This window comes from Egretta garzetta, unplaced genomic scaffold (assembly GCF_000687185.1).
Source record: "Egretta garzetta isolate BGI_Z169 unplaced genomic scaffold, ASM68718v1 scaffold126, whole genome shotgun sequence".
Classification (NCBI taxonomy): Eukaryota; Metazoa; Chordata; class Aves; order Pelecaniformes; family Ardeidae; genus Egretta; species Egretta garzetta.
In genome coordinates, this window is record NW_009260128.1 from 34,875 (window position 1) to 58,789 (window position 23,915).

General features: G+C 45.6%; 1 protein-coding gene across 1 annotated transcript in view; it reads right to left on the minus strand.

Annotated features, from left to right (window-relative positions):
* Window positions 1-4,753: 4,753 nt before the first annotated feature.
* The window catches only part of CARMIL1 (capping protein regulator and myosin 1 linker 1), a 197,409-nt gene continuing 178,247 nt past the window's right edge, over window positions 4,754-23,915 (minus strand). Inside the window, exons 33-38 of the mRNA XM_035896936.1 lie at window positions 22,854-23,286; window positions 17,627-17,705; window positions 14,611-14,844; window positions 11,758-11,892; window positions 9,004-9,150; window positions 4,754-5,684 (exon numbers count right to left, since the gene is read on the minus strand). Of these exons, the coding sequence (XP_035752829.1) occupies window positions 5,548-5,684; window positions 9,004-9,150; window positions 11,758-11,892; window positions 14,611-14,844; window positions 17,627-17,705; window positions 22,854-23,286 (1,165 nt within the window). The 3' untranslated portion in view covers window positions 4,754-5,547. The remainder of the gene's footprint in view (window positions 5,685-9,003; window positions 9,151-11,757; window positions 11,893-14,610; window positions 14,845-17,626; window positions 17,706-22,853; window positions 23,287-23,915) is intronic.

The following is a 23,915-nucleotide window of genomic DNA, read 5'->3' on the forward strand; positions in this document are numbered from 1 at the left end:
CCCCCCCCCAGGCTGCTTTCCAGGGACTTGCCATCAGCTTTTACGCCGCTTGACTTGTTTCACTGCCCCGCAGCTGACTGTGAGACCTCACTTTTGTGTTTCCTCACCCTGTTCAGATGCCAGGTCCCGGGTCCCTGAACACACAAACCTGCTGGGGAGCTCCCAGTGCACATGGCACGTGGCTCCACATTCTTTGCCAGGTACCGCCAGGCTTCAGTGCAGGAGCCCCTGGCACTGCTTAGCTCCCCCTCTCAGAGCCTTGAGAGGACAACCCAGGAGAGTTTAGCCTTTCAGCAATTCTCAAAATAACCCCAAATAAATGAATAGCAAAAGTAAATGACTAAAACAAACCACTGCCTCCAAGATGAAGCATTGCCTTTGACCCCCCACGGCCCTTCTGCTCTTGTTAGAGCCTGGCCATGTGCCAGGACAAGGCACAGCCTCGAGAGGACAAATCTGTAGCCCCAGTGCCTTCAGCTCAGGTGCTCCAGGCACTTTTCCACCCACTTCTGTGTCTCAAGGGATCAGGATGGGGCAGGGAAGGCGAGCACGAGATGGTGGGAATCCCACAGCCAAACCTACTTGAACCCTTGACGCTGCCAGCAAATCCTCAAGGATGGAAAACTGCCCTTCGGAGCTGGGGGGAAATCTGAGTTTTGTGAAGGGAAAAGAAGATTTCCACATGCAATGATCAGAGCAGCGTTTTAAGCTGCCAGCTGCCGGCAGTGCCCACTGAAGTGAGCCACAGTTGTGGCCTGAGGGCCTGGGAGCCCTGGCTGTTTGGTCAAGCTGGTTGCTCTCAACCAAAGGTGAATGTACCCCCTCTCTGCCCTCCTGGGGAAGTCACCCTGGCCATTGTGGGGTCCTGCTCTGCCTGTGGTCACGATGGCGTTGGAAATGTCGGATGCTGTTGGAGGCTCAGGTGGGAGAGCCCCTTGCTGCAGTGCTGGTGAGATGCTCACGTTGGGAAGAAGCACGAGGGACTGCAGGGGGATGGGCACAGGGATGAGGAAGACAACTGGGAAGACACCTGGTAGATCTTCCTATGATCTCTCATATCCAGGATGGGGAGGTGGAGGCCAACCCAAGGCAGCACTTTCCTCTCTTTAGCAGGACACAAGTTGTGTTCAGTTTTGGGCCCCTCACTACAAGAAGGACATTGAGGCACTGGAACATGTCCAGAGGAGAGCAACAAAGCTGGTGAGGGGTCTGGAGCACAAGGCTGATGAGGAGCGGCTGAGGGAACTGGGGTTGTTCAGCCTGGAGAAGAGGAGGCTGAGGGGAGACCTTATCGCCCTCTTCAACCCCCTGACAGGAGGCTGTAGTGAGGTGGGGGTCGGTCTCTTCTCCCTGGTAATGGGCGATAGGACAAGGGGAAATGGCCTCACCTTGTGCCTGGACATCAGGAAAAATGTTTCCACAGAAAGGGTTGTCAAGCACTGGAACGGGCTGTCCAGGGAAGTGGTGGAGTCCTCATCCCTGGAGGTATTTAAAAGCCAGGCAGATGAGGTGCTTAGGGACATGGTTTAGTGGTGGGATGGCAGGGTTAGGTTAACGGTTGGACTTGATGATCTTAAAAGTCTTTCCCAACCTAAATGATTCTGTGATTCTATGATTCTAATGTTTATGCAACAGACTGATGCGTTAGTATCCCTGGGCACGGGGAGAGCAGCACGGCTCTCTCAGGACTGCAAGAAAGCAGCGTTTCAAATGGGAGCCGAGCTTGCTGGTATTTTCCTAGAAAATGTTTCTAGTAGCTTTTTTTTCTGTACAACTGGGGAGAGAAATCATCTCCACATTGATCAATGAACAAGCAGCGGCAGCGAGGGCTCGCGCCGACGGCCGGCCTCAGTTAAGTGCGGTGGGTCGCGCAGATCTGTGACTGATGGGGCCACGTTTATTCCCAGATCGTCTCAGCCCAGCTGGACGGCTCTGGTGGAGGGGGAGAATTTAAGATGAATGCCATTCCCAAACCAGCTATTTACTGTTGTTACTGCACATTCAGGAATACTTTAAAACGCTCAAAATCTATCATCAGCCAGATCTTAACCTCCCGTAGTAGGGAGAGGGGAAGCAGGTCCTGTGGGTGCGGTGTCTGAGCTCGGGCTGGAGCCTGGCAGGCAGCCACGGCCCTTCACCAGCGCGCCTCGGATGGGGAGGCACTCCCGCTACGGACCTCACGGGTGAAATTCTTCAATGGCAAAACCTGAAAACCAGATTTAGGAGCAGAAAAGGGCAGGGTGGTTCCCTCCAAGAGAGCTTCTTGCCCCTTTCCCCCCCCCGAGGCTGGATCAGGTGGGTGCAGCTCTGACTGAAGATGCTGGTCCTGGGACCCCTTCCAGGGCGGCATTTTTAAGTGGGTGACCAGGGCTGCTGACTTAGTCGTACAGTACACGTGCCTGGGTGCATGGAGGGAGGCAGAGGACCTCTCCATCACTTCCAAAACCAGTGAATGCAACACGCAGCAGCATGCTGTCTGGCCTGAGACCAGAGGTGCTCCGGGGCAGCAAACTACCCTGTGGGACATAACCCCGGCTGGGCCCTCCGAGCCCTTTCTGAGCAGCTAGGCTGTGTGGCACAGCATCGCAGAGATGCCCTCATCTGCAAGAAGAAGGCTGGCAGCATCTCCGGGAGTGAGCCCCCTCTCCTCCCGCACCAACCTCTGCTCCTGCTGCCGCTGGATCAGCTGAAGGTGCTCAGGACGGGGAGGAAGGCAGAGCATTGGTGGTACTCAAAGATGCTCTGGATGCCCTGGGAGAACACATAACAGCACTTTCCTCCAGTGGTACCACTAGCTGATCTCTGTTCAGACTCCCAGGACCTTCAGGGATTTCTGCCGTAGGCGTCCCACCAAAGCACCTGAATGTGGTTTCTGGGCTCCTGTCCCTTGCCCTCCCAGGGCAGCACACGGCCTGGGCGCAGCAGGGAGCACGTGAGAGCGACCGCAGAGCATCCACTGGGCAGCTCAGGCAGCCGGGAGGCAACAGGAGAAACCAGGAGGGCTCCCAAAGCTGCGTGTCTGCTTCAGAGGCCCTACAGCTCGTGGAAAGGCAGCCCCTCCCTTACCCCCCTGAGACACGACCCCCCCCAACCCTCCCAACCAGTTTGGCTCAGCACCAGGCTACAGCAGTTGTTACTTCCCCGAAACACACTGGCACTTACCCAAGGCCTCTATGGGCTCAAGAGACTGAAAATAAGAGTCATTATTTCTTAAACGTAGATGAGGCACCACGGGGGTGCTCTGGCTGCAACCTGAATTCTTTGCAACCGGGCTGACAGCGCTGGGCTCGCCAGGCAGACAGACAGTAACAAAATGAAAACTATCACTCCTCCCCACACCCAAAACCACACACGCACACAAAACCAAACCCCAGGTCTCCAAGAGCTCAGTCTAGCACTCCCCTAAACTCGTTTCTCCACCACTCAGCCTGCCTGCAACACACTGATCGCTGGAAGAAAGCCTGGAATGGCTTTCCGTAACTAATACGGAGAACCATTGCTGTTTAATGAAATCTTTGTACTCCAGCAGCCAACTATTAGAGCACTGTAGCTTTTCTTCTTCTTGTGTTCATCAGCACGAACACATACTTACTCTACAGCATCTCAGACATCCCTGTCTCTGGTTTACTGCTACCAGGGCGATGGGCACACACTATCGCCGTCATTTCTCACAGTGAGAGCAGTGCAACATCTCAGGCGACTGGTGAGAAGTACAGCAAGCACGAGAGTGAGAAATTCCCAGCAGTTGGAAGTTAGAGTCTAGTGGGTTTTTTTTTAATTAATATCACAAACCTTGCAGTTAATTTTCTTAAATTCACAAAACCAACACATCGGGCAACCCTTCTTGTACTCTTACACTGCTCAGGCAGTTGTCTTTTCTGTGTCCTGTGGGAATAAAAATTGCGGTTTATTTGTGACTGGACTATTTTTCCTTTCCAATAAAAGCATCTCAAGTTTTCCCTCGCCATTTGTCTTTTGTTCTCACTGATGCCCAGTAAAACGAGAATGTATGTATGTGAAAATGAAGAACCTTCTCTTAATGATTTCAGACGAGTGCAGAATTTCAAGGCAGCGCAAACCCCAGGTACGAACCCCCACAGCCTTCAGGACCTCTTTCCCACGGCCCTGTAGCCTACTTTCAGAGATGTAAACCTCTAGAAAGTGCTTCTAGGATGTTCCGGTATAGAAGGCTCCTGTTTTGACTTAGCAGACCTTTACACGGCCCTCGGAGAAGCGGCGATAGCAGGTTTGCGCAGAGGGATCAGACAGAAGGTCATCTGACAGGCGTTTCTACCCAGGCAAGAAACCACAGTAGGGCCAGGGAAATTCCTCTTGGGAGAGAGTTACCAAACCAATTTTGTTGTGCCCCTTGGAACCAAAATAGAGAATTTAGATAGCAGGTGTTTCTGGCTCATGCGAAGGCTGCTTTGCTGAAGATCCCCAGGGAGGAGATCAGCAGAGCTTTCAGCAGTTTTACGAAGATGATGTGTCCCTTTCAGCAGAATTACTAGAAGCGGAAGAAGGTTATATGGGTTTTGTCTCAACTGCACACTTTGCCTAACCTGACACAACACAATCATTCAAGGAGCAGAGACCGTCAAGACCACAAATAGCGCCATAAAACCCAAAGACTAGTATTTCAGTTGTAAAATCATTTTTTTATTGTTACAAATATACATATGAATAAAATCCCTTCAACCTGTAATGTGTGAAACCTGCACCCCCTCCCTCGGAAGCTGAAATGCTCTTACAGATCTCGAACTATTTTTCTCGTAGAATTACACATTGAAAGGAAGCTAATATGCAGACAGAACTGAGGAAGGCCTCTAGAAAACACCAATATTAATAAAATCTCAATTGCCCTCATTCCAATCAACTATATACATTAATAGATGAATGTGGTAGCATACCATGGTTATACGTCATCCAAATCCTTCTCTGTTGTGCTTTTTGACGGTACACAAATGTAAGCGTTGGAGCTTTATGTACAGTACGAGAACAGGAAGAAAGAAGCTCCCTATGGGAGAATGTAAAAACCATACCCAAGCATTTAATATATATAATCTATACAAATTATTTTATTAGTGTGCTCTTTTAATATAATTACAATGTGCAATTGCATACCGCAAGAATATATTTATAGGTAAGTCACGTGCAGATTTGACACATTTACATTCAGCAGTACAACACATTACCTGCTGTACAGTGTATTAGTGTAAGACCGTGTCCAGTTAATTTGCTTTGCTTTTTAAGTGCCCTAAAACGCGGGGCACTCTTTGTAGCTGCTTCAGAGAAATTCAAGTAGAGTACATGAAAGAATCGCTGGCTTTAGCAAACGCATGGAGAGGAATGTCTGCATCGTACAGAACAGAAATTAAGGACCGAATCGATGCCAAGTGAGTGTACTTGTAAATCCCGATTGGAAGATCAGGTTTTCTGCATGGAAGTGTACCTGCGGTGAAAGAGCAGCTGGCTAGAAGGGCGGTTGATTGTTGTACCCTGATTGTTATAAAAAGCTCCTGCGCTACGAAGCACTTGTACTGATTGCTAAACAAAAATAAAATCTTTATCTGCTTCTTCGCCAGAGTCACTGGACTTGCTTCCCTGATGGCCGTCTTTACTTAGGGACCGCTGCTTCAGTTCCTGGAACTCATGAGGCTGCTGCCCAGGGCTTCTTTTCGCAGCTGCATAAAACAGAGAAAGGTCTTACTAATGATTGTGGGAGAGAGAGGAAGAAAAATAATTTTAAAAAACCAGTCATTCATGCACACTGGCCCTGCTCCTGCTCCCACTGAACTAATTTGCACTAGTGGGAGTAGCATAGGTTGTTAATTCTTCAAGCCAGAAAAAGGTGAGAGAGGAGAGAGTTTGAGCAAACTTTATTCTACTGTTGGTTGGCAAGCAGGCAAACTCGCAACACGAAGCTCAGTACTTCACCGTGACAGGGATAAACACTACAGTTCGAAATGGCCTGAAGACTTTCTTCTCATCATACCACTTCAAAACCAGGCCAGCGCTCTTTGTTCCAGCTGGGCTGGATCTCAGGCGACACGCTCCTGACCGCTCCGGTGGATATTCTCGCTGGGCACCCCCACACCAGCGGTGCCGGCCTCCCTCGCAGGACGCATCTATACTCTCCCGTTTGACTCAGCAGCCTTAATCAGGACAGACATTCACACCTTGGCACCCAAGTTACCCGAACTCCTGCTCCCTGCCCCACCAGCGCTGCCAGGTCCTGATGCCCTCCCTGGTCCCTGGCGGCGGGGGACACCCTTGGCTCCGAGCCCAACCTGCACCTCTTCCAGCTGAGACCAGGGGCTCTGCACCTTGCTGTGCTCGGCAGTGGAGGAAGCAGGAGGACACCCCGTGATCTAAATGCAAACAGCACCCATTTCATTCACCCAGTACTCTCAAATCTCAGTAAGGCCAGGGTTTTCCCCAAACCTATAAGCTTTGAAATAAACTGGAAAGTAGGTTGTAAAGCCTGGTTAAGATTTCTGATCTAATCAGTGGCCTACAATTGCTATGGTAACAAGAGAGTTATTATACACATCAATAGGGGTGACGTTATGCAAGGACCGATAGCTTTAGAAATCTCACTCATACTTCCAATTACAATGAACCTTTAAACACACAGCAGCCCTTAAGTGTGGCTTCACTGCACGTCATCTCACTTCACCCACCCCAAAATTAAACGTTACAGTTACGAGACCTTCTTTGCTCCACCATTTCGGATAAGGACATTTGTCTGTGGTTTGCACCGAGCTGTGAGCCTGTTCGTATTTGTCCACCCCTCTCCTAACGAGGCACCAGCAGGCGCGGTGGCCTCTCCTTCCTTGCCTACCTCACCTGCCTCACCTAGAGCTTCACTGCCACAAAGGACAGCCCGCCCCATCCTCAGCTTTGTCGCCGCAAGGGACAGCCCTCCCTGTCCCCAGCGTGCAGCTCCAGCCACAGCGGGGGCAGGCAAGCAGCAGGCTGTTGCTGACGCATCTTCGTGGCCTTTTCAAGTGGTGCCAGGCAGCGTCAGGGTCTGCCAGGAACGTGGAAAATGCAGAGAGAAATCCCAAGGGAGCCGATGCTGCCGACCTGCTGGGGCAGCCTCAGCAGGGATGCTCCCTGTGTATCCCCAGGGGGCCAGCACGACTCCCCAGGCAGCACTGGTGTGTGCCAACAGGCTGTGGAACAGGGGACAGAAAGCTCTGGCCAGTTTTTGTTTGGCAGGGGAATTGTCTGGTCCTGGATCCCTGCCGTAAAGAAAGCAGAACGGACACATCCAGCACGCATCTCGTGGAGACCCACCTCCGCACACACGGCACATTTCCTACCCAGCTAGTTCTCCTGAGTCCAAAACACCCGTTTCCTTATTTGTGCTAGCCAAAATATGGGAGGAAACGACAGCCAGCAACTACACGCTCACTGCACCCTTATCCCAGCTTTGCAAGTTGGGTAAGAAGAAGAAACGATTTTGAGAAAGGTTTTTAAAGCTATTTAGTGCAATTGGAGGGGATTAAGATACCTACATAGTGTAAAAAAAAAAAAAAGTTAGGCATTTCCACCTTTCCAAACACCACTGCTTTTCAAACATATAGGCGCCCAGAAATTTTTGAGTCATTCTTGATGCTTCTACTTCTGAGTAATTACATGTCCTTTGTTTGGCCTCCATTCACTCTTCAAACAAAACCCAGGACACAACCTGCAGCAGCCATTTTATTTTATGGTAAATCAAGACAGGTAGTTTGCCCCATAAATGCCTGAAAAATACATCAGGCATTTAAGTCCACATACTGTAAGCAGGCTTCTGCCACAAGAGCTTACCCTGGCCCCGACGAAACCATACACAGGTGATCTGTGTAGATCTGCGGCAGCATCTCAGCTTTGGAAACTTACTTTATCAGAGAGATGTCTTGGAATGAATGAAAATACAATAATTTGATTATGACGGAGAGGAGAGTTTCCAAGTTTGGGTGGGCTAAGTTTGAGTCTACAATATGAAAAGGAAACCAGTTCATAAGTTTTGGGCTGAGGATGTTACAAAAGTGATACATGATGTCTAATAAATAAAAAAAACTGAGAGTAAATGTAATTGCATAAGATGTTCAAATACCTCATGAAATACTTCAGAAAAAAAAAGTAATTTTGAATCGTTGTTTAAACAAACCAGTGAAGAGGTAAAAAGAAACATGTAAATGCGTACCATTTGAGAACAGGAGCTTTTGTATTTTAAAAACATATAGATCAACCAAACATTTTTATAACCTACTGAATGAGTTCACTGTAAATCGAAGCTGCTCTTCAGGAAGCATGGCTTCGGCGTGCAGCACAGTGCTGGTTTTTGGTTCTTTGGGTGTTTTTTTTGTTTGTTTATGCAGCTGAAAATCACAGAATCACAGAATGTTTTGGGTTGGAAGGGACCCCTAGAGGTCATCTAGTCCAACCCCCCTGCAGTGAGCAGGGACACTGCTAACTAGATCAGGTTGCTCAGAGCCCCATCCAACTCAAAGTACTATGTCAAAACAATCGGATTTACCCCGTTCTCAAATGGTTTTAAGGGTGATGTACTGAAACTGGCACTAACAATATTCAGGCTGAAATATATTTTGAAACACCCCAGCGCGTGCACCTTAAGGAGGAGAGGCCTGTAAGCACACACCGTAGTGGACACTCCACCCGCAGCGTGCTTACAGGGCAGCGCGCCGGCGTCACCGCAACGAGCAACCACCGTTTGCAATGAGCCCTCTTCTGCAGAGGGGCTGCGGGTGCTGTATGGTCGCTGGTGGGTCCATGAAGGAAAAATGCACATGCGTTTCTTACCTGGAGATTTTTTTTTTCATACCATGTAGTTCCCAGGGGGGACAGAAAGATGATTAGCATCCCATGAGATTTTTACCTTTCTCATAACCCAATGACAACCCCGCCACCCTTCTTTGCTAATACCATTTCTTAACAATTGTTAGTGCCAGTTCTCAAGCACCATCTCGATGAAAAATGAAAACTTCTAACCAGAAGCGGGCTGTGCCTTCCTCTGCCCAAGCACATGAGCTTCCTCTTCTGCACTGGTAGAACACTGCCCCGAAGTGGTTTTCACGCTGCCAGATGGCTTGGCACAGTCATGAGCTGTATCTCTTTTTTGACAATCTCCCGTTTGCTCTAGCAGGGAAAAAGATTCGTTTATACCCCTAAGCTGTTCTGTAGGCCCACGTACAGAAATTAATGTAAATAATTTCACTTATCCATCCCATTTAATCAACAGTTCAAAGAGCAGTAATCAATATGCCAGATGCTTGCTTAAATTTAGTCCAGACATTTGCCTATGTTGGTAATTGCAGCCCGACATTACAGGTATGCTGTGTAAAAAGCTGTATTTTGAGATTGTCCCACAAAGTACAGTTAAACTCGTTAACACAAGGCAATTTTTATAATCAAGTATCATCTAATCTGCAGCTTTCTTTTGCAGAAGATAGAATTTTGTTTACTAACGTAGGCAGATTTGCAGTGATTGACCAGTTGCAGAAACAAACTGAGCATGCTAGCCTGAAAGGTGGCAGAAAGCAAGGACAGAGGAATGGCTGAATGAGGAAGTAGAACAGTAATAAAGAAGAAGAAAAACATGAAAAAGAATAAAATATAAAAGAAACAGAATTTACTCATTCCCGAACATTTTTTTGCAAAGCATAGCAGCTCCGCAAGGACCTGGAAGCCCAATTTTAGCCATTCTAAACTATTATTGACAAAATCTGTGCAGTGCAATGTAGACGCAACTAGGAAACCCTGCATTTGGCCAAGATGTCTATGAAGGTCTAAGGGGGCAAGGAGTGAGGAAAGCACAGTGTCTGGCCCCTTTTGTGTAAGGGTTTGGCAACAGCAGATACATTTTAAAAACAAAGAGATGGTCTCTCTTCTCATGTGACAACCACAAACTGCAAAACCTTGTCAAATCTCTGCTGCGTTAGAGATTGCTGTAACACAAAAGGATTGCAGTTCCCATCTCATATTCCCTGCTTCTCCAGTGTGCCCCCTCTCATCACAGGGAGATGGAGAAGGCGTATAGCGCAGAAACGGTGAGGTTAACCTCAAGTTACAATTCACCTGCAACAAGTCCCATTACTCTGTGTTTCTCTAGTTATGTAGTAACAAGTTCTCTCTCGCCGTCTGGTGAAAAGTTGGTGAGCAAACAAGGACTCCAGCACATGCCGTTATCCGACATCAGCTGAGTCTGTCACGGCAAGAGCCTTTGACTGCAACCATTCTCAACATGACGGCACTAGTGTAGCCAGTCTGATCCCTAAGCTGTAGCCCAGCTCACCTGTCTCAACACAGGCTCTGATGGGACCAAAGGCAGGAAAAAAAACCCAAGGTCTGTTCTGCCTTGCAGCCCTCATAATGCCACAGTCACTGGGAGGCACTTCAGACACCCTGATGTCTTCTGATGGACCCTGAGCCACAACCTGCTGCAGATTTTGGCAAAATGGACTGTCTGAATCCTCAGCCCTTTCCAGGCACAGGAGAGGTCCTTGGGTGTGCCATGTCCTGCTAGCTCTACATAACTCAGTGAGACTGTGGTGGTTCTGCCAGGCTACTTCTATGGCACAGGAGCAGCCCAACAGCACCATTAAGGTGGCTGAAGCAAGAGCCACAATCTGTAGATAGATAGCCCGCATGTGCTGATGTGCAGTCACCAAATGGTAGCCACCACAGCAACTATTTTCCAAGCAGAGCAAAACCCAGACTGTGAGATAAATCATTTCATAAAGGAAACAGTTTGAGGAGAGAAAGGGAGAAGCTTCTCAAAATACACCTCTGGGTCATCCCGCTTTGGGGATGGCTTTGCCCCTCCTCTCATCTAGAGAGTAACAGTGGGCTCTGTGGGCAGCACAACTTCTCAGTCTTCACAACCCAGTGTTAGGTACCTGCCTTGACTCATCTGCCCCCATCCCACACTCTGGAAAAACTGCTGGCGGAGTGTGAAAGGGCACCCCTTTGCTTCACAGCTTAAGTGATGGGGATCACCTTGGGATGGAAACGGGGCTCACTGTCTGTCTTGAGTAGAGTCCCAGAAAGGAAGAGGTCTCACCCGCAGATGTCAAACTTTCTCATTTGTGCCAGCTAACACCACGTTGAGCAGTATTTCTGTGACTTACTTCTCCACATATGCTATGCTCTTCTAAGAGCCAACTATGGACAAGCAAACGTATCAGCAAAAGTAGAGATCCAGCACGCACATGAAAAGCGGCAGAGACATGGCAGTTGCCTACTGTTGTGTGTAAAAGGTCCCAAGCCCTGCCCTGACACACAGAGGCACACTGCCCGAGGAGGAGGTGAGCTCAGTCACATGCAGTGACCCCACAGAAAGGAGGAGTACAAACAGAGCAACAGGCTGGCAGCAAGGATCAAAGTCATGGCTGCTCCCCTGGAAACATGCTGAACCACAGAGCTGCATTTCACATCATTATGTCTGACCAGTATCAACCAGCATCTCAATTCAGACCAAACTGAACCATAATATACACAACACAAGAGTCCCTTAATTGTTCAGCTACATTAATAACACCAAGGGATTCATCTTTCACTTGGTTTGATCGAAGGAAGAAAATACAGAGCACCAATACATGGGCGGAGGAAATAGGGAATAGATGACACTTTCCTTGCTCTTTTTTTCTCTTCCCTTCCAAGTGAAAACAAATCAGGGGACAATGACACATCGAATTCTAGTAGAAGACAAGCACGCTGGAACAACAGTTATAGCAACACTCCTACCTTCTTGAGAAAATGATCTGACTGTGGGGCTGCTCTGACCATCCTTTTCTTTATCAGAAGGAACTTTCTTCAGCACAGGTGGAAGCAGGGCAACTTTTGGGGAACCGGGGCCAGAGGGAGACTCCAGAGCATCCTCTGCGGAGTACCACACGAAGAAAAGGGCGAGAAGTTATATTTTTGCTATAGCTCACAGAAATGGTGCTGTTATGATGGGCCAAACCTCAACACCATACACAAATGAGAAACAGCTAGAATCTGTGTCAGAAAAAGGAGGACTCGGGAATTTACACCATGGCAAGAGAACACATGATGGACCTCAGTCAGGTGAAAGAATTTTAATAGTCAAAGCAAAGACCTCAATTTCAGCATTTTTAATGCATAGTGCTATTGTAGCACAAACAGAAATCTGATGGGACCAACTAATTTCCTGCAACACATAAGTATGCAATTTGTAAAGAACAGCTGAAAATTATTTTGGATGGCTTTTTAGAAATATTTGTTCTATTTACATTTTTATTGTCCTGAAACATAATGAACCGATCAATTTAGATGTCCTGTTTCACAGTTATAAGGCATAACAAGTGAAACAAATTTCATAAATAGCCTACGGAACTCTGTACTTCCAGCAATAAATTGCCAGTACATAACACGATGGCATCTGCAAGATTTTCTAAATAGAAAATATACTTTGTCCTGTGAGGAAATCTGGAATTTAAATTCAAATCCATAGTCTAAACCATCTGGATATCTCGTTTCTCTAAAAGGCTGGATATGCATTATATACGGCAAGTTGACTACCATCTTTACAGTCCTTACAGGAAGACCTTTTCAGTCGTACACTGGACAGCCTTTGTTTGGCCGGCAGGGAAGTACAGCTACAAGGGACTACTTAAACTGCTTGTAGGATTACTTCCCAAGGAGTAAACAGTGGCATACATGCACAACACAGGAACTAGGAAGACACATTAGCATTGACAGAAGGAAAAACAAACTCGGAGTGTCACCTGTATTACATATTTGTACAATGAGTTAATTCAGTTGATACTGGAAATTAATAGGAATTTATCTCACTGTTGAGAAGTCATCACAAAGGAGTCAGTCTTTTTACTTTCAGCAAAAGAAAGCGATGAATGCAACTCGATCTGAACAGATACACCAATTTCTGGACCTTCTCCATGCTTTTGAGGTACCTGTGAAGCCAGTTGCTTTGGGAAGCTCAGTATCAACATATGGATGAGCACAGCGCTTGGCAAACACCACTACATGTTTCTGAACTAAAGCTGTTTTGTGCTTTATTGAAGAACCACTTTCAGTCTTTGGTAATTTGTGGACATCAAAGCTGTGCTCCTTTGCCCTCAGATTGCTTAGCAAAAATTTGGCCACAATCCCAGAAGCAAGGGCAGGAGCAAGAGCGTAAGTAGGATTATTGCCTGGCTTCTACATCGCGTTGCCTGGGCGTGCTTAGCCAGCAGGTTGCTACAAGTACTAAGATAGAAGTTAGACTGCAACAGAGATGGTGCTGCTTTTGCTGTCACATGAGGAACTGGCCTATTACGAGTAAATATTAATTACTCTCTGTGTTAAACCCACAGTATGCTCTCTCTGCAGGACATAGGATCTGTCAGAAACAGATAGCTTAAGTCTTTCTGATACCTAAGATTTTGAGACAACACACTGCCTTTTACAGATTAAGCATCACCAAACAAGCTATGCTTTCCTGTTGTATTCATCTTCATGAGCATCTCACCCAGCACCTCTCACTTTTATGACCATTTCTAAAATGGCCAATAAAATAAAGTTAAAGCCATCTAAAACCTGAAGGTGATTCTGCACTTGAAAAACATTCTACCCACCAGAGTGCAGACATTAAGCAATGCTCAGGTACACATCAAGGGCAGGGAAGGGGCTACAATGTCCCTCTGCCCCCTTGTCCTCACCAGAAATGACAACTTTCTAAGGTCAACAGTGAGTATGGGAAAAGCCTAGAGGTCTGCGAGCTCTTACAGATGGCTATGCTCACATTTTTCAGTCATTAGCAATTAATAAGCTGTATTTGCCATAGGTACTGGGGGAGTCAGTAACTAGCATTTAATTCCCCTCACATGCAGTGGCTGTATTTTGGGAAGAGGGGGTTGTGACGCTGGCCCATTAGATAGCGAACAGACAAATGTACGGGAGATCTGGTGAAATATTTCCCACTACTGGAAACCCGGAGAAAATATATGGGCAGGAGGTTAGGACAGAGCAGAAGCTAATGGTCGTTCAACTGGCAGTCTTGCAGGGTTAAAAAAAAAAAAAAAAAAAAGCACAGTTACAACTATTTCCAATCAAAAGCAATAAGGAAAACAATAAGGGCAAAACAAGGAAAAAGAGAGTGAGACACTATCAGTTTGTGCAAGTTATTAAGAATAACAGGTGTTTGCTTGAGGGGCTAAGAGTAGTCCGCCAGAAGACCCCAAGGACTTTAGTATTTAGAGCCAGATGTTTAGAGAAAATAGAGCTATTTTTGTCGGTGGTACTACAACAGGGCTTTGATGCTGAAGTAGCTTTCTATGCTCTCCTCTTCCATGAAAGCAGGCTAACTCAAACCAGCTCTGCCACTGCTGCTATTGCTTCTCTTCAGGCTTTACTATTGTGGATCACAGATTAACCTATTTTAATAAGTTTATTTGAGTTAGGGCAGAGGGAGGTGGAAAAGAAGGATGCGAGTCAAGAGCAAGTGACTGAAGAACCTGTCCCTCTACATGTAACTTCTGTTCAGGCTGTGGTCATGGGTGTCTCCTCCATAGCCCACACAAACACCACTCAGAAGCACCCGGCTGGGCATGACAAACACCCAGAAGAGCTCCTCACCAGTACGAGAGGCAGAGCGTGGTTTCTGTGGCACCGTGGGTCGTCCTGCCAGGCTGGGCTTTGTTGACTGCAGTGGGGGTTTTGGGCTGGTCGGTGTATTGGAAGAACTTCTTGCCTTTGCACCAGCTTCTGCCTTTGGTTCAGCTTTTGAATTTTTTTCTGATGATGCTGAGATGGGGTCACCTTTATTCGAGGCAAACCGACTCTCTGGAAGGGTCTGCTGGAGTTTAGGCACTACAATAAATAGACATGTAAAATAAAGTCTCCCGTAACACAGAAGGCTCCATACACAGATATGCTTGTGTGGAAATACCATCATTAGCTCACATATCACTGCTGCACCGCTGCGTGAGTGTGTAAGAGGACCTCTAGCATTTCATTCAAAATCACTGCAAGAAAAGCATCTAAAACCACTCGTTCTTACACGCGCTAAGCTTCATAATTCAACTCCCTCAGAGGTGATGGCATCTCCCCCTTTTTAACGTGTTTGGGGTGATGGCTGGCTAGATCTTATTTCTCCTTCATATTTCTGGGAGCAGATGGTACAGCCTACCTGCTGAGAAAGCAGCGACAGATCAGTGGAAAAGGCAGTCTTTGGCTGTTTTGTGCCTCTACAGACAAAAGGTTGGGTATCCAAGATCAACAGAGAAATCCTGGCCCAGAAAATAAATCCCAAATGTGTGATCAGCAGGCTACATCTTGTTATTTGTTGCTTTTAGCAAGCTCTAGAGGAGATTTTGAAACTTAGCCGAGATCAAAGTATTCTTTATATAATATTTTGATTTATCTAATAATACTGTATATGGATTACAGTTTCCACACATTAGCAAGTTTATCAACATATTATTTATCCCAAACAAAGACCAAGGTATTTACAGATGAAGCTACACTGACTTCCAAGCAATAAATCAGTCCTATCTAGCTGTGCAAGCTGGTAGAAAGCCTGCTGGACTCTAGGTTGCAAACAAGCAAAATGCTGCCCTACTTTCCTACTCTGCAGCTTTCAGAAGGCTGAAGGCTTGTATGCAGTATACGTAATGATAATCTTGGAACTTGTGTGTTAGCTTGGGACTTTGAACAATTGTCACATCTTTGTTCTCAGAACAGACTAGCTGGTAGCCTTGGGACTTGGCAAAGCCAAATACGCGCTCGCAGATGCTGACTTGACCTACCTACCTGCTATCCCCATTCAGAAACCCTACTTGTTATAAAAGTGCTGAGCACAGACATTTTAATGGCAGTGGGAGAGGGGGGAGTGTTGATATAATTTGTTGCAAGCCAATCTCTGATATGTTTTTCCAGCTTACGTAGCTGTTTTTCAGCCCAGCTGGAGTTAAATTCTGGCAAACCATAGAAAGTTGTGTGGTGCATATATATGTGCATGAGTGCGTGACAGGGAGAGTTTGCGTCTGCATGCACGCAACAGACTTTCATGCTGCAAGCGAAACAGCAGGACACCTCCACCTGTGCGTGTGTGCATACAAAAAAGCAGGCAACATCCAGACGTGAAGCAGGGAATAAAACCCCCCTTTTTCTCCTTCTGCGTCACTATCTGTAGTTTTCCTGTAGCAACATCCAGCGATTTTCCATTAACTCTCTTTCTTGCCTTTCTAACCTCAGGCCTGCTAATATTATTAGGACCCAGTAAGTTAAAATAAATGAACCCAAAACAAAGACAAACTGTAGTTGCAACAGCGAAGAGCAGCCTCGGGGAGCTCTCAAGCAAGAGTGGTGAAGACAGAACTGACAGCTGGAGGCCAAAAGGAAGGGGCATGCACAGTGCTGTGAGGTGGGGGTGAAATGTGTCATATACAGAGACAAGGACCAGAGAAAAATCGGGGTCAGGCACTCCCAGCTATTCTAATGCCCCAAGCACAGAGTATTCTTACTCCTTTGACTTCAGTTTGATGGTATCAGGAGACACATATAGTACACAGGGTCCTCCTCGAAAGATAAGCAGGCTTTAAAAGCATTGATTTACAGTGTTCAGCATGCTCTGAACATGCTGTCTTTTAAGACTAGCTTTAAAAGGTATAAAACTTCAAAAATTATTTCTGAAGTGTTCAGTGAAGATGGCCACATTTGGATTTTAATTTCAGCCTGTTTTTTCAGCCTTACTTCTGTATGTTTTGGCAACCCTACGGGCCGTGCTTGCAGGATACCTACCACTGCTGTTGAGAAATCTGACCTGGATTTCCTAGTTCAGCCACTCCTCTCAGCCCAGTAAATGTGGTACGCACCAACCATCAGAGCTGAAGCCCTTTTGAACACTTCACTGGCCAGTCTCAAAAGCATGCAGAGAGACCAGAATTTCGTCTTGTCCTGAGATGGTGGCATTGTAGGCACTGCCACATCAGGGCCCAGGACAAGGGCACAGCAGGACTAGGTGCTGTAAGCACTGCAAGGCCGGACTCCACTCTACACCATGGAGAATCGTTTTGAGCATGTGTGCAGTGTCCAGGGGCCTCCGCTGTTTTGCAGACAGCCCTGGCTTTGGTGAAGTTGGGCGAACCCTGGGAAGAGCTGGCTGCCATTGCCTATGAGATGTCTATTCTCACAGCTGAAAGCCAGGACTACTCAAGCTGGTGCCTGCACTGACTACTGTAAACCTTGCAAATGGGTCATGTTTAGGTCATCAGGTGTATTGAGGAGTTTCACTTCTTTGTGCACAGACAATTTTGCTGGCTCCTGGGTTCAGCTTCAGTTTTGCTGGTCCCATTACAAGTCAGCACCCTTTCGAAGGCACCCCAGGCACACACAGTACTTTCCCTTCTGTACCACATGGAGCACATGAGTAAAAGCTGAGCCATCAACTCAACCCTAGAGCTGACTTCATGAAAAGTGCTGTCAAACACAGTACAAGAAGTGAGGTTTGTTTCTAATCCTTTTTACTTAGCATAAGCTCATATTCTGCTTAAGCAACTGTAGGCACACAATCTGGAGAGGGTAGTGAGATTCTGAGGTTAGGCATTTTGCATTTTCTAGAAAGATTTATACCAGGAAAACCAAAATGTACCTGTACCACTTCCATCCAGTCGTTCTGAGCTCATCGGCGTGTCAAAAGACTCTCTGGGAGTTGTGTCATTCCCAAGTTTCTGAAAGAGTGAGAAAAGCTCTCGTATTAATAATGTATCTGTAATTAACCCCACTCGGTGGTTCTGTTACGAAAAAAGCTCTGATTTGGAAACCATAAGGCAGAGAAAGCAGTGATAGTAACAAATGGTAATTCTCTCTCCCTGTTTCTCTCTCAGGTCTTGGAGATCTAAGTAGGAAGAAAACGACACTGATCTGATAATGAAGTCTAGCAAAGCTGCAATGACACCCTGCCTCCTAAGCGACAGATCTGCTAATGTACAGGAGTTGAAACTAAAGGTGCTAGTTGGAAACAGTCTTTTCTTCAAAGGTCGCTCCCTATTTAAAAATTCCTTGTTTAGGTTTAAAATAAAAAGTCTTTTTCTGAAGTTCTAGATTTTGAATTTAAGACTGCTGAATGGATGGTATGCTCTTTCCACATGCAAGAGTAACTTTATTTTAGATAAACTTACAACTGCAGAAGCAGCGCCCACATATTTACTGGATTCCTTTATAAACAAACAAACCCTATTTCTTGAAAGCTGTTTAAAGCTCCCATCACAAGGGCTGCTGGATGCTCAGCACCTCTAAAGAAAGGCGGCCTCTTGTTCATGTGCTGGTATTTTACCAAGTCTTCTTAGCTTTCCTAACAACTGGACATCAAAAGAAAAAGTGCAAAGGCTTTTATCATATCAGAGCTCTAGCCTAAGTGAGCTTGAAACCTGCATATTCACCAGGAGAAGTTTAGATACACAACCGATGTGCTTGTAAAAGAACCGGCCTCCTTTTACTGTCTTACCTGGTATCAAAGCTTAAGCAGAGGGATAAACGGGAGGATACAAAAAGTGCATAGAAGTAAGTGCAGGATATACGTTGACAGAAAGCCTTATCAAGACAAGACTAGGCAAAAAAGTGAGATTTTTTTGAAACGGAAGAAGTGCGGATAGACTTTTGCAGGCAGCTTCAATCTTGATCTTGATCTGCTATTTCAAGACAATGTGACAAATGACTTAAAGCAAATTATTTGTGCTGATGACCACTGCATTTGGTTATATACCCACACGGAAGTCATGGTTATGTGTTCAGGACACTGCTCCAGCACCAACTCTGCAGGACTTGCGCTGGGATCTGACAGTCCCACAGCATTCAGAAACCTCCACCACGTGCCATGCAGTGTACATCAAACATGATCACTGCCCTTTGGAGCTTACAGTCTGTAAGATTGCTAGGTATAGCATGTAGATAAATATCAGACAACAGGAAATGTAGGAAGGAAGAGAATGGCTACAAGTAGCAGAAGCACATACTAATGACAGAAAAAAATTGATGGATTTAGAGTGAAAATAGTATTTTAAATATAAACATAAAAGAATGATCTCTAATTATTCACGCTGGCCACCTGTCTTTCCCCTGTGGTGGTATTTCAACACAGGCATTTCAAGAGAAGCAGATTTTGGGGAGCGATGCAGAAAACAGTGTGGTTGGCCTTACAGATTTACTGATACCTCCATTTTGCTCATGTAATCTCACAGCTCCTAAAAGAAAGCCTCTCTTCCATACAACGAAGAAAAGGATGGAGATGCTGAGAGCCTGCCACTCCTGTGTAAGACCCGGCAGGGTAATGCTACCTCCCAACCTCTCCACTAAGTACAGGTGTGCCCTTAAAATGCCACACTGCGTTAAGGAGGATGTGATGAGAATCATCATTCAACTCCCGTACAGTAAAACTACCTTGATACAGCTATAACTATCCACTCTAAGGGATTATATTTCTACAGGCTTTGATTATAAAATCATCTGTATGTTAAAAACCACGTGTGAGCCAAACACAAAGTCTTCTGGTCAGAAGCACTCTAGAAATGCAATGACTTGTAGGGCCAGAATGGTAACTTACTGTGTCCATATGGACAAAACAAAGTCCCCTCCAAAGCTAGCAGGAACATTATACTTATGTATATGTACATATAAGCACTTACTGGGTGAAAACTCAGTTTTTATCCCCATTTCTTGACTGTCATTGATATTTTGGCTAAATTCTCACCTCTCCACTTCCTAAAGCCTTTGGAAAACTGTCTTGGCTATATATTTTTGAAGGGAATACCACTCTCCACTTAATGGATTTTTCTTCCATACCTTGGGAAAAAACTTTTGAGAACTGAATTTACCAACAATTTCTTCATGGAATGTGAATTCTCATGAACTTTCACTGAAATACTCATTTTCTTCTGTAAATACTGAAGATATAGGCATAACCCTTAGCTGCAGTAAATGACTTCAGAGCGCTGTACAAGATGAGAACTAATTTTACTGTAACTCCTTCCTTCCTCCCTAGTTACGGGACTACTGGGGGAATATGACCTTGTACAGAGACAAGTACAAAAGCCAGTGTGGGCACCTATTAGTGTAGTACTTACAAACGCAGTTAGGACGTTAGCATGTTTGGCTACCAACTGTACACACATTGCAAACTGCTTACGGTCCCGAGACAACACTAAACACTTGCTGCAAAAATTTACTGTGAAAAGCTGTCAATCATGTCAGATAAATGCAGGTGAATTTATCATGTAGATGAATAATGACCAGGATCTACATTTAATAGGAATTCACGCAAGGCAGGGAAATACTGCAGAACTGGGTGCCATTGAGAGCGAATAAACAGGTTACAGATGATCTTGGTCTGCTTGTAGGTCTTGCTCAAGGTATCTAAAAATTCAGTCTGTAAACACTAGATGGAGCTGAAAGATCTTTTCATGTATGCCTAGAGGCAACAGTAATCTTCAAATACTCATCTCTACCATTAATGCCAATTCACACGTCGTATTCTATGCAAAAGACAACAAAAAAGCATTTACCATCTTCCCATCTACTGTGCACCTGCTCATCACTTGTATTTGTAACAAGACTGCGGTAGGGTATGAATGAAATAGTAAATTCCTTCTGGCTTTGTTTTCACGTAAAACAGCTCAGAACATAAGCAGCCATCTGTACCTTAAAGGGAAATACAATTTTCTATCATACTGGAATTTGATAAATTTGAAGATGTTAGGGAAGTAACAATGTAACAGCAGTGGAATGCTGTCTTCTGTAGCTCAACCATCAGGATACTGCATGATTTTCACCTTCATGAATATAATGAATAAAAGTGCAAACCTAAATTATTCGATATTGTGATCTAGAATGAAGTACGTGAAAAATTCCTTTGAACAGCAGTTCAATTTTGTGTGGTCTGGGCAACATTAAAAATTGATAACTCAGTGCCTTGCTGCATACAGTGCCTTGCTGTGTACCGAGTCTTATTTCAATTCAGTTTTCTTGTTGTAAATACCCCCCCCTTTTGCATTCCATAAATAGAAATTTTTACAAAATCTAACAAAAAAGGTAAGATCAATAACATTACTTTCTTGAAAATTAAACCTGAAAGAAGACGGGTAACCTTTCCAAACCAGTAAAAGAGTAAAGAGTAGAAAAAAAAAAATACTGGGAAAAGGCAACAACTTTTAATTTTGACAGGTGAAATGCAAGCTTTCAATCAATGCTACGAAAGCGCATCACTCAAAGAGGACTTTTACTCTTCCCACTTAAAAAAAATTACACATTCTAATATTCTACCTCAGTCACACCATTCCAGATCTGACTAACTTTAGATGACAAGTGTTAAGAACTTGAGGAGCATCAAGCATACATAGTTTATGCAGTTGTAAAAATTTATATAATCTGGAATAACTTGGTATTTTATAAGTTACAGGCAGAGGATTACACTCATTTAAAATCATATGGCATTTTACTTGAAAACTTCATGTTTCAGAAATCAGTGAGGCTATTCATAGGCACTACTCAGCACCAATGAGAAAGGTGGGAATTGGGCATTTCTTCAGAAAAAAAACTTTTATGCTGAGGATCCCTTTAATGAACCGTAGACGTTAATTTGAATCTGCTTATTACAAGACTCCAGCATCTGCAGGAACGGTTCAGACATCGTGGCACGCACTATAAGACTATGAAGAAAGGTAAAAATGAACTTTGGGTGCCTTGCTCAGTCACAGCAAGACAATTCTGCAATGTGTTAAAGGAAGGAAAACACAGCAAAGCTTGTAAATGAGCACTGTGGTAAGGTAACACCTTCCAAATTACAGGGGATAATGGTGGGGAATGGATAGCATCCAAGTGCCCTGCACGCTGAAGAGGGGAGTGAAAAAAGGCTGATCCTTTGGTAATTTTAGAACACGCCAACTGCAGCTGGGAGGAAGCAGGGGATGATGATAGGGAAGTTCAATGGGAAATGGGCATCAGGAAAAATAAGTTGGCACAAAATGCTTTGGAGCAACATAAGGATATTTCACTTTGCACATTTGCGAAGTGAAGCAGGGCTCCTGCCCAGCATCAGCACTTCACAAAGGAGAAAATTAGAGAGAGCAAAGGGAATCTGGACAGATAATTAGGAATAGATTAATTTTTTTTAACATATGTTTATTTCCTTTGACTGTTAGTATTTGAAATACAGAAATCAAAGGCATAAAAATAATTAGGTGTGGTACAAAGGGACATAAAAATAAAAAAGTGCAACAAGAAAAGTATAAGCTGAGTAGTTGTAAACAGTGTCTGGAAGCCAGATTTACCTCCATGCATGGAATATACAATTTAAAACACAGTATATCTCTCCATCTTTCTACATCACCTTCCAAAAGAGAAGAGTACAGATAGCTACCACTGTACTTAACTCTGCCAAACACCTGAGGTACAGGAGGCACACAGTGAGAAGTCTGTCCTAGCTTTACCTTTTGTAAACCATGCTTCCATTACACGTGAACAAATCACACCTCATACAGAACAGAGACATCCAAGCTGTGCTTGCTAGTCGCCCAAAAATTACTCTATAATACATGCAAAAAATTACATGTCCTCTTCTGTGCTTGCAATGGCCTGACATCAAGCTCAAGAGCTGATGTCATCTCCTCCACAAGAAGAAAGTGCAGGTTTAAGGCTCCACATGTGTAGCCTAGTCCTTGGCCAGGGTATTTGTCCTCTTGCAGGAACACCATAATCCCTGGTGGAAAGCAGGACTGATGTGCCAAGCCCCAGCCACCAACCCTTGCAGACCTAACCCACCCCCTGAAGACACCTAGCTCTTGCTCATTTTTTCAACAACTCAAGAGAAATCAAATTGCCTTCACCTTCTGAGCAGAGGCTGCTCTCTTCTCCTGCTTGGCTTTCATTTCTGCGAGAAGTCCGCTGCCCATCACCTGCACGCCATACCTCCGGCCTCCTTGTGGGCTTCCTTTGCTGTCACCCCTCTCAGATTTTGCCACATCATCTGGCTGTGCCTCCTCCAGCGAGTCTGGTGTCTTTAATTCCTCGGATCGCTCTGTACCACCATTCTGCTCTGCAGGCTTTACCTCCTTCTTGCTTGTGTCCACAGCTGGATTTTTTGTAGCAACCTTGGGAGAGGAGGGCTCCTCTGCCACCAACACAGTCTGGGGACGTTCAGATTTGGAGCCTCTTGATTTGATTAAGTTAAGGAAGCCACTCTTCCTTGAGTCCCTTTTCTTCTTCTCATCACCTGCTTCACTGGGCTCACTGCTGTCTGAACTTTTAGTTGATGGTCTCCTAATAAAAGACATAGACATTTTAGACTCTTCTCCAATCCCCTCCTCCCTCTCTTTTAAACAGTACCAAATGACTTCTCCTGGGCCAGGCCAATTTTATTTTTTATGATCCATAGGTTGCCCTAGGCCCAGTCATTAGCTGGTGTCCCTAAATTAAAAACTGGACAATTAACATTGATCATACTGTCTTGAGGATTCCTGTGCTGGCCTTGTACATGGTGTAACGAAGGGAGGCAGCCATTTCATCCGCACTAGGCACCCAGCTGTTTCCAACACCAGACAGTGCTGCCCAAGCTGTCCATGCACCTCTGTATTGGGTTTGTGTGGCAGGGTTTTGGTAGTGGGGGGGCTACAGGGGTGGCTTCTGTGAGAAGCTGCCAGAAGCTTCCCCCATGTCCAACAGAGCCAATGCCAGCTGGCTCCAAGACGGACCCACTGCTGGCCAAGGCCAAACCTATCAGCAATGGTGGTAGCCTCTGGGATAACGCATTTAAGAAGGGGAAAAACCTGCTGTGCAGCAGCAGCCAGAGAGAGGGGTGAGAACGTGTGAGAGGCGCAGCCCCGCAGGCCCCAGGCTGGTGCGGCAGGAGGGCAGGAGGGGCTCCAGGCGCCGGAGCAGAGATTCCCCCG